Source organism: Vitis riparia, chromosome 8 (genome assembly GCF_004353265.1).
Source record: "Vitis riparia cultivar Riparia Gloire de Montpellier isolate 1030 chromosome 8, EGFV_Vit.rip_1.0, whole genome shotgun sequence".
Classification (NCBI taxonomy): domain Eukaryota; kingdom Viridiplantae; phylum Streptophyta; class Magnoliopsida; order Vitales; family Vitaceae; genus Vitis; species Vitis riparia.
In genome coordinates, this window is record NC_048438.1 from 3032675 (window position 1) to 3046842 (window position 14168).

At 34.4% G+C, this 14168-nt stretch overlaps 1 protein-coding gene across 1 annotated transcript in view; it reads left to right on the forward strand.

Annotated features, from left to right (window-relative positions):
- LOC117921245 (probable acyl-activating enzyme 16, chloroplastic) overlaps nt 1-13448 on the forward strand; it is a 75901-nt gene extending 62453 nt beyond the window's left edge. The window contains exons 10-19 of the mRNA XM_034839083.1: nt 2348-2506; nt 3899-3952; nt 4036-4116; nt 6154-6291; nt 8271-8430; nt 9617-9696; nt 9789-9934; nt 12882-12939; nt 13018-13121; nt 13288-13448. Of these exons, the coding sequence (XP_034694974.1) occupies nt 2348-2506; nt 3899-3952; nt 4036-4116; nt 6154-6291; nt 8271-8430; nt 9617-9696; nt 9789-9934; nt 12882-12939; nt 13018-13110 (969 nt within the window). The 3' untranslated portion in view covers nt 13111-13121; nt 13288-13448. The remainder of the gene's footprint in view (nt 1-2347; nt 2507-3898; nt 3953-4035; nt 4117-6153; nt 6292-8270; nt 8431-9616; nt 9697-9788; nt 9935-12881; nt 12940-13017; nt 13122-13287) is intronic.
- Nucleotides 13449-14168: the final 720 nt, after the last annotated feature.

Here is a 14168-nt window from a genome sequence, read left to right on the forward strand (position 1 = left end):
TGTTTTATAAACACTCAAGAGAAGGAAAGATTATTGTGTTGATAGTTTATGTGGATGACATTATTCTAACTAGTGATGATAGTCTAGAACTTGAGAGATTGAAGAAAGCTTTAATTCATGAATTTGAGATAAAAGATTTGGGTCCCCTGAGATACTTTCTTAGTATGGAGTTTGCTAGATCCAAGAAAGGTATTTTCATTTCTCAAAGAAAATATATATTTGACTTATTAAATGAAACAGGTTTACTTGGATGTAAGGCTATAGAAAATCCTATAGAACCAAATTTGAAACTCCAACCAGCAAGTCTAGTAGAGGTGATTGACAAAGAGAAATGTCAACGCCTAGTTGGGAGACTTGTTTATCTCTCATACTCGTCTCAATATTGCTTTTGCAGTAAGCATGGTGAGTCAATTCATGCACTCACCAAATCAAGGACACTTTGATGCAGTGTACAAAATTTTAAGGTACTTAAAGGGGACTCCAGGAAAAGGACTTCTATATCAAAACTGAGGACACCTCCAAGTGGATGTGTTTACTGATGCAGATTGGGCAGGAAGTGTAATTGATAGGAGATCAACTTCGCTGTATTGTACTTTTGTTGGAGGCAATCTTGTGACTTGGTGGAGTAAAAAGCAGAGTGTTGTGGCTAGAAGTAGTGCTAAAGCTGAGTTAAGAGTTGTAGCCATGACATTTGTGAAGTTTTGTGGATTAAACAACTACTTGAAGAACTTAAGGTTGCTAGTCCTTTATCTATGAAGGTCTTTTGTGATAATAAAGTTGTCATTGTCATTGCACATAATCCAGTACACTAAACATGTCGAGGTTGATAAACATTTTATCAAGGAGAAACTGGAAAATGGACTTATTTTTATGGCCTATGTACTTACGGTTGAACAAGTTGCAGATATACTCACGAAGGGATTGCCAAAGAAGCAGTTTGATGATTTAGTAAGCAAGCTGGCCATGAATGACATCTTCAAGCTAGCTTGAGGGGAATGTTGAGAATCTCAATCATATCAGAATTTTTCTAATCTGGTTGTAACCTATTTTTTTAAGGATAATTTGTTGTTGTTTTTAGGGATGAGTTGTATATTTTAAATTTATTTTGTTCCTACAAATTTGGGTGTACGGCTGTAGATTTAGTTTGATTTGTTGTAGCTTTTCTATAAAAGGAAGCATGTTTCCCTTATTCAATTTAATATACGACATTTTTTTTTCCTTTTCTACAATATGCATTTTTCTCTCCAAAAGTCAGATTTAAAAGCTCACAAAAAGGCTCTCAAAATTGTGCTTTTCCTTTGCCTTCAATGAAGGCTTACATGTATATATACCAAAAGCAGTAGGGTATCTCAACGAACTAGGGTTAGGTCATCATTAAACAATCCAGAAATAGCCAGAGATGCATGAGAATTAGATCACATATCCATTGAGGTTTGATGGTCTGACCAAATGATAAGATAAATTACAGTTCAATTGAATGCGCTCTTGAGGCCAATCAATGGACCTATCATTTTGTGTGATCAACCAGTCAATGGATCGTACTGCTTTGGTTTCATCAGGCAATCAATTACCATAATATGTGGATTGGTTAGTCCACCTCAAAACCAGAGCTACTGCTACTTTGTGTAATCCTAAACTACTTAACGACCACCTACAATTATAAAACCATGCTTGGAAGTGTCTTTCAACATAAATTCGTCCATACATCACAAGACCTTACCTGCTAACACCAAGGAGATCTTCTGTTGTCTTGATGACACTCTAGCTCTTTGGTGGGCAAGCAGTTTATGAGAGGATCACGATCACTCAAGCCAGATTTACAAGGCCCAGAATTGCCAACAAAAATTGAAAAGCAAATGGTAGAAAATAATATGGGTCTTGGCAAATGGTACTTCATCCTTCTTTTTTTTTCTTTATTTGAGGGTTAATTACTCTTTATCATGGATCCAAGGCCACAAGCAGAAATTGCTTGTTTAATGGTTTGATTTTGTTTCAAGTTTCACAACTGCAATATGCTACCTACCTAAGCATTTTAATATCCTAATATACAAATTTCATAATTACCATGTGCTTCTTTATTGGTCTTTTGATATTTTGTTAGTATCACAAAATTAGTTAAGCAAGTGATAAAAGCAGCCCAAGCACAGAAACCAAGAGGTTGTGGCTCTGTAGGTGATCTTTCCATGCAATCAATAAATCATATCAAAATCAGTTTTTCTGACATTATTTTTAAACATCTGATTTGCATTTCCCACATAACCTTTTCTATTTGTTCTGTGCATCACATATGTTCAGGCATAGTTCCATAATGAGTTCACTACTTTAATTGACTTTGATTTGTTTACAGGGGAAGTTTCTACAGAAGAGTCAGAAGCAATATTCATACATTGCTTCAATATTTGACTGGTTATGGGCAAAAATAATTGCTGCAATCTTGTGGCCAGTCCATATGTTGGGCAAGAAGCTCGTCTATAGTAAAATTCATTCTGCTATAGGAATATCAAAGGTAGGTTTATTACTTTAAAGTTATTTATGCAGTCGAATTTGTGTTACTCACACTTCTTTTTGTAGTAAGCAGGAGTACTAGAGTTTGTCTTTATGCACTGCTCTATGTTGCATGGGTTTCGAGTGCAAGTATTGAGTGTAGAGTATTTCTAGGTATTTGATCCTTTATATCTATAAAATTTAGGATATGGGATTCAGCTAAAAAATATCTCAATAACAGGTATCAACAATTGGGTACAACATAATAAAAGGAAAAAAAACCGAAAAAAAAATTAAATATCCCTAAAAAAACAAAGATATTTTTTATATTGTGATATCCAAAGTCTTCAACTTCTACCCCTGCCTTAACAACATGACAAGGGTGTAGGTTTGGAGATCCTTGTTGAATTCTTCCATTTTGCTTTGGATATTTATTTCTTTATTTCCTAAAAATAAGGATAAAAGAGTAAAGAAGTAGAAATTTTTCATAAAGGATGTTTATTTTTTGCTTCTAATTGGTCTTTTTCCTATTATTGAATCATATCTAAGTAGCATCCAAGATCATTTTTCAATCAAGTGTTTGTATCCTAAAATCTGAGATGTAAAGGATCAGACATCTAGATATACTTCCACACCCAACACCTATACTGAAACCCATGTGGCATAGCTTTGATAAGAACTCTTCTTCTTTTATATTTTATTCCTATTTTTTCTTTTTTATTTCTAAATATTTTTATAAAAGTTATACTGCCTGCAAACTGTCTTTTTCCACTATATTATTAAGGAAGTTGAAAATAAAAGATTAAATCAATCAAAATCAAATAGCCAAATCTAAACTAAAGTGGAAGAGCTCTATAAGGATTCTATATCCATACCTATTTTGGCGTCATGTTGACATGGGTATGATGGGTGAAGTTAGAGGATTGGTATCATAGGTACTTATGCATCTGCAACAAAAGAACAATAGTTACGCCCCAATATTGTTTTCTTCTAGCTTCTTTCCAAAAGGATTTATTCTTATTAAGTTGGAAAACTCTCTAGTTATGCCAATTGCTTTTTCTGAACCATGCATTGAGAGTTATGTTGTTCTCTGCTATCACGTACTCTAAAGTGCTTCTCTGATAAGAAACAATGCATTGATCCTATTAGTTTTAGGAGAAAAGAAAAATACAAGGCATTCCATTGTGTTTATTTAATTGAGAATAGGGTTTATCATTTTCTATCCATTGATTTTTTTTTTTAAATGTGTATGAGCTTATTATATGGTTTTTGCACTTTAATTTTCATAAGGGGATCTACATCCTTGCCTGTCCTATTTGTAAGAAAAAATTTCATTATTATGAAAATATGAGTTATACTATCAATTGGCAAGAAGGGAATAAAAAAGGCCAAAGCTTTCTCTGGCATTCTGCAGGCTGGCGTAAGTGGAGGAGGTAGTTTGCCTTCTCATGTTGACAGATTTTTTGAGGTAAGCCTCTTAGACATTCTTAGATAGAAAAATCAAGGGATTTATAGTTTCCATCTCTTACACTAGTGTCTATATACCTGCAGGCAATTGACATAAAAGTTCAGAATGGATATGGTTTAACAGAGTGTTCTCCTGTCACTGCTGCTCGGCGACCTACCTGTAATGTAAGATACACATCTAATTTATAATTTAAACATAGGGTTTTTCTGTCTCTTAAAACTGCAATAGTACCTGCTAATTCATATTGGAAACATGAGTACCTAGAGGTAATGACCTGTAATATTGAATTTTTTTTTTTTTTTTTGTGAATTAGCACCCTGATCTTGACTGTTCATTTGACATGTTGGAGCTACATATTACCTGTTTTGTCTTCCTTGTTTATTTTTTCTCTGATTTTTCTCACATGATTTTACATGGACATATTGGTAGCAGTTGTGGCTAAAAATGCAATGGTGGTTTTTGTACATGGATCTGATTAGGTAGTGCTTCTGAGGGGTTACAGAAACTAGGTTTAATTGTTAATGATGTGTGTGGATTTGGTTTCTTACTGTATTAGGGATTTTAATATTCTGGCTATGGATCTGTTCATTGTTGTTTAATGATTTGTGTGGATTTCGTCTCTTGCTGTCTTGGAATTTTGATATCTGGCCAAGGATTTGTTTGTTATGCTCATAGTTGTTAAAAACTTATGATACACAATATGATACAATGATACGATACATTTTTTTCATGGAAATCGATACGTATTGCAATCCGTATCTTATTTTAAAGCGTATCAATAAAACATATATGATGTATGATATTACAATACAACGACACATACATCTTTAACTATTTTCTATAATTTTTTGAAAAAAAAAATTGTTAAAATAATTTATTATATTAATTGTTTAAAATATACGAAAAGATTAAAAATTGATAAATAAAAAAAAGGAGAAATAGATAAAATAATCTTATATGAAAGCTACATTCTTATTGTCAAATATTATATTAAAAGTCAAGTAAATTTATGTTTACAATGAATATTGGAGAATTTTCATTTGAATGGTTTGAATGTTGACAATGAAAATGATGTTGATTAATGAATAAAATATAAATATATTAGCTTTTTCTTGTTTCTTTTCTTGGGAAAAAGGAATGATGACAGACCTATGGAACTTTGAATATGACTCATAAAGACATATATTTATCAATTAACAACACAATAAGTGCACATGCCTAGTTAAAATTTGGAACTAAAAATTATAGCTAAAAATTGAAGAAGTTTATTTTTATGGATTATGTAATAAATCTATATATTAAAGTCATATTTTGTCAATTTGAACTTGTCAAAACTTTAACATCCATGTTTTCATATAATATTATATCATTTAACTCTTTAGATCCTACCATCTTTCATAAAATTGGTTATATATTACTCTATCCTTCATACTGTCAATAGATATACACACATACATATTTTTTCTATTTATTTTTCACTATATAAAAAAACTTTATGATACACAATATAGAAAAATAGAAAAATGATAAACGATACGTTCTAGGATTTCACAACTATGGTTATGCCTTGTTACCTATAATCTAGTGTTCCATAGGAGGACAAGCCATATTGTTGATTGTTGATTTGTCCTTGAGGATGAGGAAACAGATTGTTAGTACAGATTATCATGCTTTATGTGAAATCTGAAAATCAGTTAGGAGAGGTATTCACTAGAGCTTTAGGGCATAATCCAAAACTTGTAACAAGGCCTGAGGATTGCTATAAACCATTGGGTCTTACTGCACTAATTAATTACAAGTGTTGGGGATTTAGTGTAATTTCACAAAATATAGTAATATGATAAATCTTGTCTTCAGCCATTACAGTTGTTTGGCTCCACTCATTCTCTTTCCACTCTCTCTCCTTTTCTATCCTAATTCATTAGCAATCCTCAAACTTAAGGTACAAGTCATCTATATAACACATACTTCACTCACACAAGAAGACCTCAATATTTGTTGAAGAAATACTTACACTTTCTCAGTCATCCACTATGTTTTTGACCTGATATACGCAATGTTCCTGTATGGTTTCATTCATTTACCACCTGATACACACAATGTTCCTGTATGGTTTCATTCATTTGCCATTTGGGTTTAGTCATATCTCTTTCCAAATGGGGTTATATCACATGACAATATTACAGACTTAACTTTTGAAGGTTCTTGGCTCAGTTGGGCATCCAATTCGATATACAGAAATCAAAATTGTAGATTCTGAAACTGATGAACTTCTGCCACCTGGTTCAAAGGGCATTGTAAAAGTAAAGGGGCCACATGTCATGAAAGGCTACTACAAGGTAACTTATTTTCTTTTAATTGCAACTAGAATTGCAAATCTCTAAAACTAGAAGTGCAAATCTCTAAATATTTACAAGGAAATGCTTAACTTCATTGAATTTATTCAAACTGTTATAACTTTATGCTCATAGAAAGTTTACAATTACTTGGTATTTCTATATTCAGTTGCAAGTTCTATGAGTGCAAAGTACAATAGGTAGTCACATGCAGTTTGCCTATATTTTGGTATGCTAATAATATATCTGTGTTCTTAATTATCAAATTTTATTGACATGGTTTATCATTGGGAGAATCTTTTTAAAGCACATAGTGCAGGCACTGTTTATAGAGTTTCAAATTTAGAATCTTATCTATTATTTGATGTCGGACTCTCTCTACCCTAGGCAAAATTTCTTTTTAGGAGTTGTGTTTTTTTCATGAATTAGAGTGCAGAAGGTTGAACAAATTAGGAGGGCCATTATATTCAGTGCACATTAGGATGTTTCATTGGCTCATTGTCTTGGAAATAGGAAGTCAGGAGCTCATCTGCACCAGGGCTTCAGTACTGTTCTCCATCAAAGTGATGACCTTCCCAAGTGTGCCTCAGAGAACTATTTATTTGCTTACTATTGAAATCATGATTATGTTACAATTTGTAGCATGCAATGTATTCCAGGGATCCTAGGTAAATGAAGAAATGTTTAGAAAAATTTATGCTTTCTGAAAATAGTGCAATATATTCGGGCCTTGATTCTTGAAATTAATATCTAGTTCAAAATTGCTTTGTCACATAGTATGCAATCTACATATTTGGCACTTACCATTGTTGAAGCTACATCAATGAGATCCCACCACACTTTCAATATTAGTTGTAAAAGCAAGGATTTCCCAGACACTGATTCTTTCCCTTTTTACCTCTACAAACTTTCAAGTAGCTAAAGCCATCTCAAAATTATCAAAATTGACTGGACAAGTTGGTGAGAACAAACTGAATCTTCATCTAAGGCTGTCAAGTTTTTCAGCCAACACTATCAACCATAGAAATACCGATCCCATTGGATGGGCCAACTCTGGCGGTATCAGGGGCCTTTATGATTTGTAGACCATTTCAAAAATTTTGATCAAATTTTACTAGTGCTTTACCTAGTGCTAATGATTCTAACCATTGAATTGCATTTGGGACTGTGATATGAGATGAATTTGTGTCATCTTATCCTTAGTTTCTGACTCATCTTCAAAAAGACATTCATTTCTAGCTTTTTGTTTCTCTTTGAACACTTGGATACACATGTATCTGTGTACAAAGGGGTGTCAAACAAGCATAGCCACACTGACCTGGACTGAGCTTGCACCTGAGAAAGGAGGGCCTGCTTGAGTTTTTGGACCAAGCTTGGGCCAGCCCAAAAACTTAGGGTTGGTTCCAGTCCCAGCTCTGGGCCCCAAAGAGGCTTCTGGCCTATGCTGAAGACTTGGACTTTTCCAGGATTCAGGCTTTATAATTGATCAAATTTACGAAATTTAGCGAAGGGTTAAACTTATAATTATTGAACACATGGACTCAAGCCAAGCTTCAGGTTGCAGCAACACAGATTTGGCCCTGGATTCAAGAACCTGGCTCAACCCTACTCTCCTTCTGGCTAAGGCTTGAGCCTGGCTTGACTGGGTTATAGTGTTAAAAGCCAATCCTTATGAACAATAAACAAATGGTATTACATTTATCACTGTAATTTATTATGATATAAAAAAAAAATGTTGTTTGTTAATGCATGCAAGACATTGCAACATGAAATGGCATTTTCAATTTGATTAGAACATCATTTTTAACTTAAGGACCCATTAAACATATCACATGTAACTTATGAAGATTTTGATCTTGAATTACATTATGATTGCCTGACAGTTTTTTGTGTAAAAACCTGGAAGCATGATGGCATCAAGTTTTGTAGCTTTCTCGACATGGTAACTTTTCATAGTAAATCTTGTGTTAATTTTGTATTAGAATGAATTGGCTACAAAAAAAGTCTTAGATGAGGATGGTTGGCTAAACACGGGTGATATTGGTTGGATTGCACCTCACCACTCAGTAGGACGAAGTCGTCACTGTGGAGGTGTTATTGTTCTTGAAGGACGTGCTAAGGATACTATAGTTCTTTCAACAGGTATACCAGAAGCTTAATTTGATGTAACATGTTGTACTCGTTTTTTGCATGATGCTAGTACCAGTAATGTTTTGTGCAAACAACTCAGGAGCTGTCTTTCTTTTTCAGTTTTAACATTGATTCTATTTTTTCTTTTATGCATCCCTCTGGACACAATAGTGTAATTGTTAAACCACCAATTTTCCTAAAAGCTTAAGCTTGTAGGATTTGGAATCATAATGTATATCATGCACTCTAAAACTCTCCGTCACATGTAGCCTTCATTTTTGTGCTTACACATGGGCGTAATAAATTGGGTAAATAAACATGTAGTCGTGAGGTTCGAACACTTGACCTCCCACTAAACCAGGCTCCAATACAATGTTAAGCCACCAATTTTCCTAAAAGCTTAAGCTTGCAGGATTTGGGATCATAATCATGCACTCTAAAAGTAATCAAAATTCAAACTAACAATAATTTTCAATTCAAGGTTTTCATAGTTTAATTGCCATAAATACTCTCATCTTTCTTCCCACATATCCATAGTCACATTAATTGACATATGCTGAGAGGATGAAAACCTTTTTCTATATCTACAAAAAAAAAAAGGGAGGGGGAAATGGGGCCAAGAATGGGATGCAGTAGAGAAAAGGCAAAGGTCAAAATAGCACCATCCTCTATCTCAGGATTCTAAAGAGATGGAAGAAGGATTAGAATTGCTGCCAATGACAAATATACAAGCAATCCTGGTAAACCAGAAATTGCTTTCCATGTTGAATGAGGAGAATGTTTGCCTAAATGATTTGAATCCCAGTCATTATGTCCCAAATCTGTCTTCTAGTAATAGAGTGTTACAATGCATTACAAAAACTAACACAATCATTCACCAATGGAAGCCACCAACACCGGCAAGGGTGCTGCCATCATCACCCCCCATTAGAACAATAAAAGTCTCCCCTTTCCTTATTGCCTTTTTCCTTCGTAACTCTGTTAGGTAAATGGAATCAAACCTGGATCTCTGCATCCCCACTCAAATCACTTCCCATTTAAGCCAAGCCTCAAGAAGCAATTTCTGTAGAATAAAATTTGCATATTTGTCTAAGTGCAGTTACTTTAGTTTGAGATTGTAAAGGTTTTATACTTTCTTTCACTGCTAAAAATCGTCACTTGGCAAGAAGTTCTTTAACATATTTGGAAAAAAGAATAGGTGAAAATGTTGAACCTACAGAGCTGGAAGAAGCTGCCATGAGGAGTACTCTAATTCAACAAATTGTTGTTATTGGCCAGGTGAATTTAAACATCTTTCTTTCCTATGGTTTTGCAATTCCTTTATTTATTTGTGTGGATGTACTCATTTTCTTTTCTTCCACCCCACACAGGATCAACGACGTCTTGGAGCTATAATTGTTCCAAACAAAGAAGAGGTTTTAGCAGCAGCAAAAAGATTGTCAATTTTAAATGCCAATACCTCCGAACTTAGTAAGGAAAAAATTACAGGCCTGTTACATGAAGAAATAAGAACTTGGTAAGAATTCTGTCTCATGAGCTTTGGGATTGATTTTAAATAATACTTGAAGAAACCGGTACGAAACCTACAAAATAAGGAAAGTAGAAAGAAATAGGAAACTATCTAACAAATCCTGTGCAAATAATTGATTGTGCTTTTAATTACAAAAATAAACTCCTAACTAATTCATAAAAAGGTTGATCCAATCTCCATTAGAGATTCGTATCTTTCACCACTCCCCCTCAAGTTGGTGTGTGGATGTAATCATGCCCAGCTTGGTGATCAAGCCTTCAAAGTTCACCTGAGGAAGTCCCTTTGTGAGAAAATTTGCTAGTTGTCGATTGGATGCTATGTATGGCATGCAAATTAACCCTTCTTCCCACTTCTCCCTGATAAAATATTGATCAACTTCAATGTGCTTTTTTCTATCATAATGAGTTGGATTGTCAACAATGCTAATTGTTGACTTGTCACAATTTAATAGCATGGGATTCTCACTTTGTAGTTTCAATTTGTTCATCAACCCTTGCAACCACATGAGTTAACATATACCTTATGCTAAAGATCTAAACTTTGCCTTGGCACTACTTTGTAACAACAGATTGCTTCTTATACCTCCAAGTTACCAGCTAGCCAACATAAATGTGCAATAACCCGATGTTGATCTTCTATTACTTAAGCATATGTAAAGGATTCAATAATCCTCTAGTCATTTCTTCAAAAGAATAATCCCTTCCTGGGTGCACCCTTGAGATATATAAGAATTCAATGGACATCTTCCAGGTGTTCTTCATATGGTTCATGCATGAATTGGCTTACACACTAATAGCGTAGGCAATGTCAGGTGTTGTGTGTGACAGGTAGATTAGACATCCGACCAGCCTTTGGCATCTTCCCTTGTCAACAGGAACCTCTTCTTGCACCTACCCAATCTTATGATTTGCCTTGATTGGAGTATATGTTGGTTTTACTTCCAAGGAAACCAGTTTCCTTGAGCAAGTCAAGGGTATACCTCCTCTGAGATGTCGAGATGCCCTTCTTTGATCTTGCAATAGTGACAAAGGCATGATTGGAGGGCAAGAGATTACATAGCACATGTATTTCAAGATAGGACGAGATGTACAAGTTTGCTTTACTTTTCTTAAAGCAATAGGAAGGTCTAAATTCTAAGATTGGATCAGACTACCCGAGTCTTGTGAGGGAATTGGGCTTGAGATAGGATGTTGTTCGAGAATGGTGCTCAGTTCTGGTGGTTGATCATGCCTTAAATAGTGTGGATTTCTTCATTCCATGCATTCAAAAACTCATTAGAGCAACTATGTTCAGGCACAATAGGATCGGCTGGACCTGGAAGAGTGACATTTTGAGGGCTTGGCAAAGGTGCTGAACTGGAAGGGACAGAACTGGGTGTAGATATGGGCAATGATGTAGGCAATGAGGACAACAATGAGATCCTCACTACATAAGCTTTATTGTGAATTATGTTCCCTTCTGTGAAAATACCCATGATTAGCCAGCTTGATAAGCATCATGGGTCCCTTATGTATGAGTTTAAGCTTAGATGAGAAGTAGTTTAACTTTTTAAGGAAATTGGTAGTTTAACATGATGAAATCATAGTTTTACTTTGTACCTCTCTATTCTTTAATTTCTCAATTTCTTGAACCAACATGTGAGAAAAAGCTGCATATGATGTGAAGTTTTTTAAGTGTTAGACGAGCTGATTAACTTAGCTGATCCATTCCCTACAAAATAAGCTTAGGGTGGGATTGGATTTGTTGAAAACTCGAGGCTGTTGAAGTTCCATCTGCTTAGATTTGAAGATAATAGATTTCCAATTCCTAGAAAATATTAAAAAGAGAATTTAGCCCTTTGATATTCAAGCCTGATTTTATTCCTGTAAAACATGATAGGTGATGATGTTGTTTGTCTATGGAGTGAACAGCTGGTTGAACTGGATCACATAAACAGGATCACAGGTCTGATGAAACTCATAAATGTCTTCACTGTTATAGGTCCTAGCATCAGGACATGAATCCCTGATAAAAGTTGGGATGAAATCAAAAAGGATCTGAATTTTAATGGCTCATGTCAAACCTTTTCTTTTGTAGTATCCACTTATTAGTTAAAGCTTTTTGGGTCCTCAAGACTCCTAAAATTTCCTCTAACATGAGTTTCAGAAACAATCCCTTTTATTGAAACGAAATTTCCCTTTTCCCATCAGATCTGATACTGGACAGTGTGATTATTTTTCCTCGTGCTAATGAAACCTATCTAATAATTAGCTTTTTGTGTAATCCCTTGCTGCTATATGAAGCATCAACCATGCTCATCCTCGTGAAACTAAAAGAGAGTTGCACAAGTAATTTCAGGCTTCTTGGTCACAAAGTTGGGAGGCATGGCTGAAGTCTCTTTCTTAAGCCCTGCATGATAAACACATCATTTAGATGGTTTGTTTATAATTTCCGATCTCGTGAGCTTTTTCAACATTCTGTTAAGAATAAAAAAGCCTAAACTCGAAGAAACTGTGACTAGAAGCAACCAAAATACCCTTTTACATCGCCTTCCTTGCAATTAGAAAACATGATCATTTTTCATAATGGATTACTTTCTGAAGAAAAGCCAATGATAAGAATATCTGTAGAACAATTTCAGAGCAGTTTGGCAATCATTAGACATGAAGGATAATGGTTTTCTTTTGTACGATTCTTATGTTTCAGAAGTTAACAGATTTTTTTTCCCAATAATTTTTAGTTTTGACCTTCTCATGTTGGGCTTCTCACTGGTTGATTTTAATTATCTCTACCTCTGTTCATGCATCATCATGCATCCTAATCGTATTGATTTTAAAATTTCTATTTCAATTTTATTTTAACATAGAAAGATGGAAGATTAAATCTGTTGAGTAACATTTGTGCTCAGTTTTATGTGGCAAAAGAAAATATTTTACTAGATTGTGTCATGCAGGACTGAGGGATTCTCTTTTCAAATAGGGCCTATCCTAGTCGTTGATGAGCCTTTTACGGTAAACTATCTAAAGCTGAATTGTCTTAGATTGTATGAAAATTTGCTTAATATATAAGTACCCTGTTGGCTTTTGCAGATCGACAGTGGGTTGATGACTCCAACCATGAAAATCCGAAGGGACAGAGTAGCAGCTCTATACCAGGAGCAAATAGCCCATCTCTACAACTAAGACTCTTCTATGTAGCATTGGAATCAGAATAATGGGATGCATCAAAGAGGCACAGGCCAAGGCCAATTTGCTTAAATAAACAAACAAAAAGGTAAATAAATTTGTCTTGAATGTAACAATGACTTTCTGTAAAAATTCAGTATCACTAGAGCTCTTGGCCAAACACTCTTCTTCTATGTAGCATTGGAATCAGAATAATGGGATGCATCAAAGAGGCACAGGGCAAGGCCAAGTAACAATGACTTCTGTAGAAATTCAAAAGAGCCCTCGGCCAAATAATGCCCCATTTTCCAATTAAATTTAATTTCCTTTATATAATTTGGCATCGAGTGAAAGTATGATAGAGGAAATCCCTCTCTTTTTTTGTTTATTTTGGTAATATTTACAAACATTTGATTAACTAATCAATTATGAAATATAGAACTTATAAAAATATGAAAATATGTACACTTTATTAATTCAAGCTGGTAAGTCTATGTTATGTACAAATATTGCTAATATAAAATTTTCACTCTTATAAAATAAATTGGTCAATTAACTAAAAATTATTTTGAGAAATTCACTATATTGGTGAACCTGGTTAGCTTAAACCGCTGGGTGGTTTAGCAATGAAGAAAATATCATGCTAAGAATATGTTATGGACTGAACTTGTTCCTGCTAGATCATTTTGAAAATGGCTGAGCAATTTTTCCTTCAACATGGAGAGTTATGGTGCTTTTGGCTGCAAGGCAAACACGACCTTCTACCTAAAATCCACACCCCATAGGGGAAATACTACACACATTTCATGTCAATGGTTAACCCTCGTCTTTCTTAAAGGAACAATAGGAAAATAAGACCAAAATAACAATGTAATTTGATCATAAACCTGCTGCATTATTGAATTTTTCATTTGCATCTTTAATGGGGTTACAAAATAAGCTAAAAAAAGTGTCAATTTATTATTACCTACTAAGAACCCATTTGAGAATGATTTTTATTAAGGTATCCACCAAGTAGCCCAATTGGTTAAGGCAAACACTAGGAAATGTGGTCTCAATAAGTGGCACATAGTCCT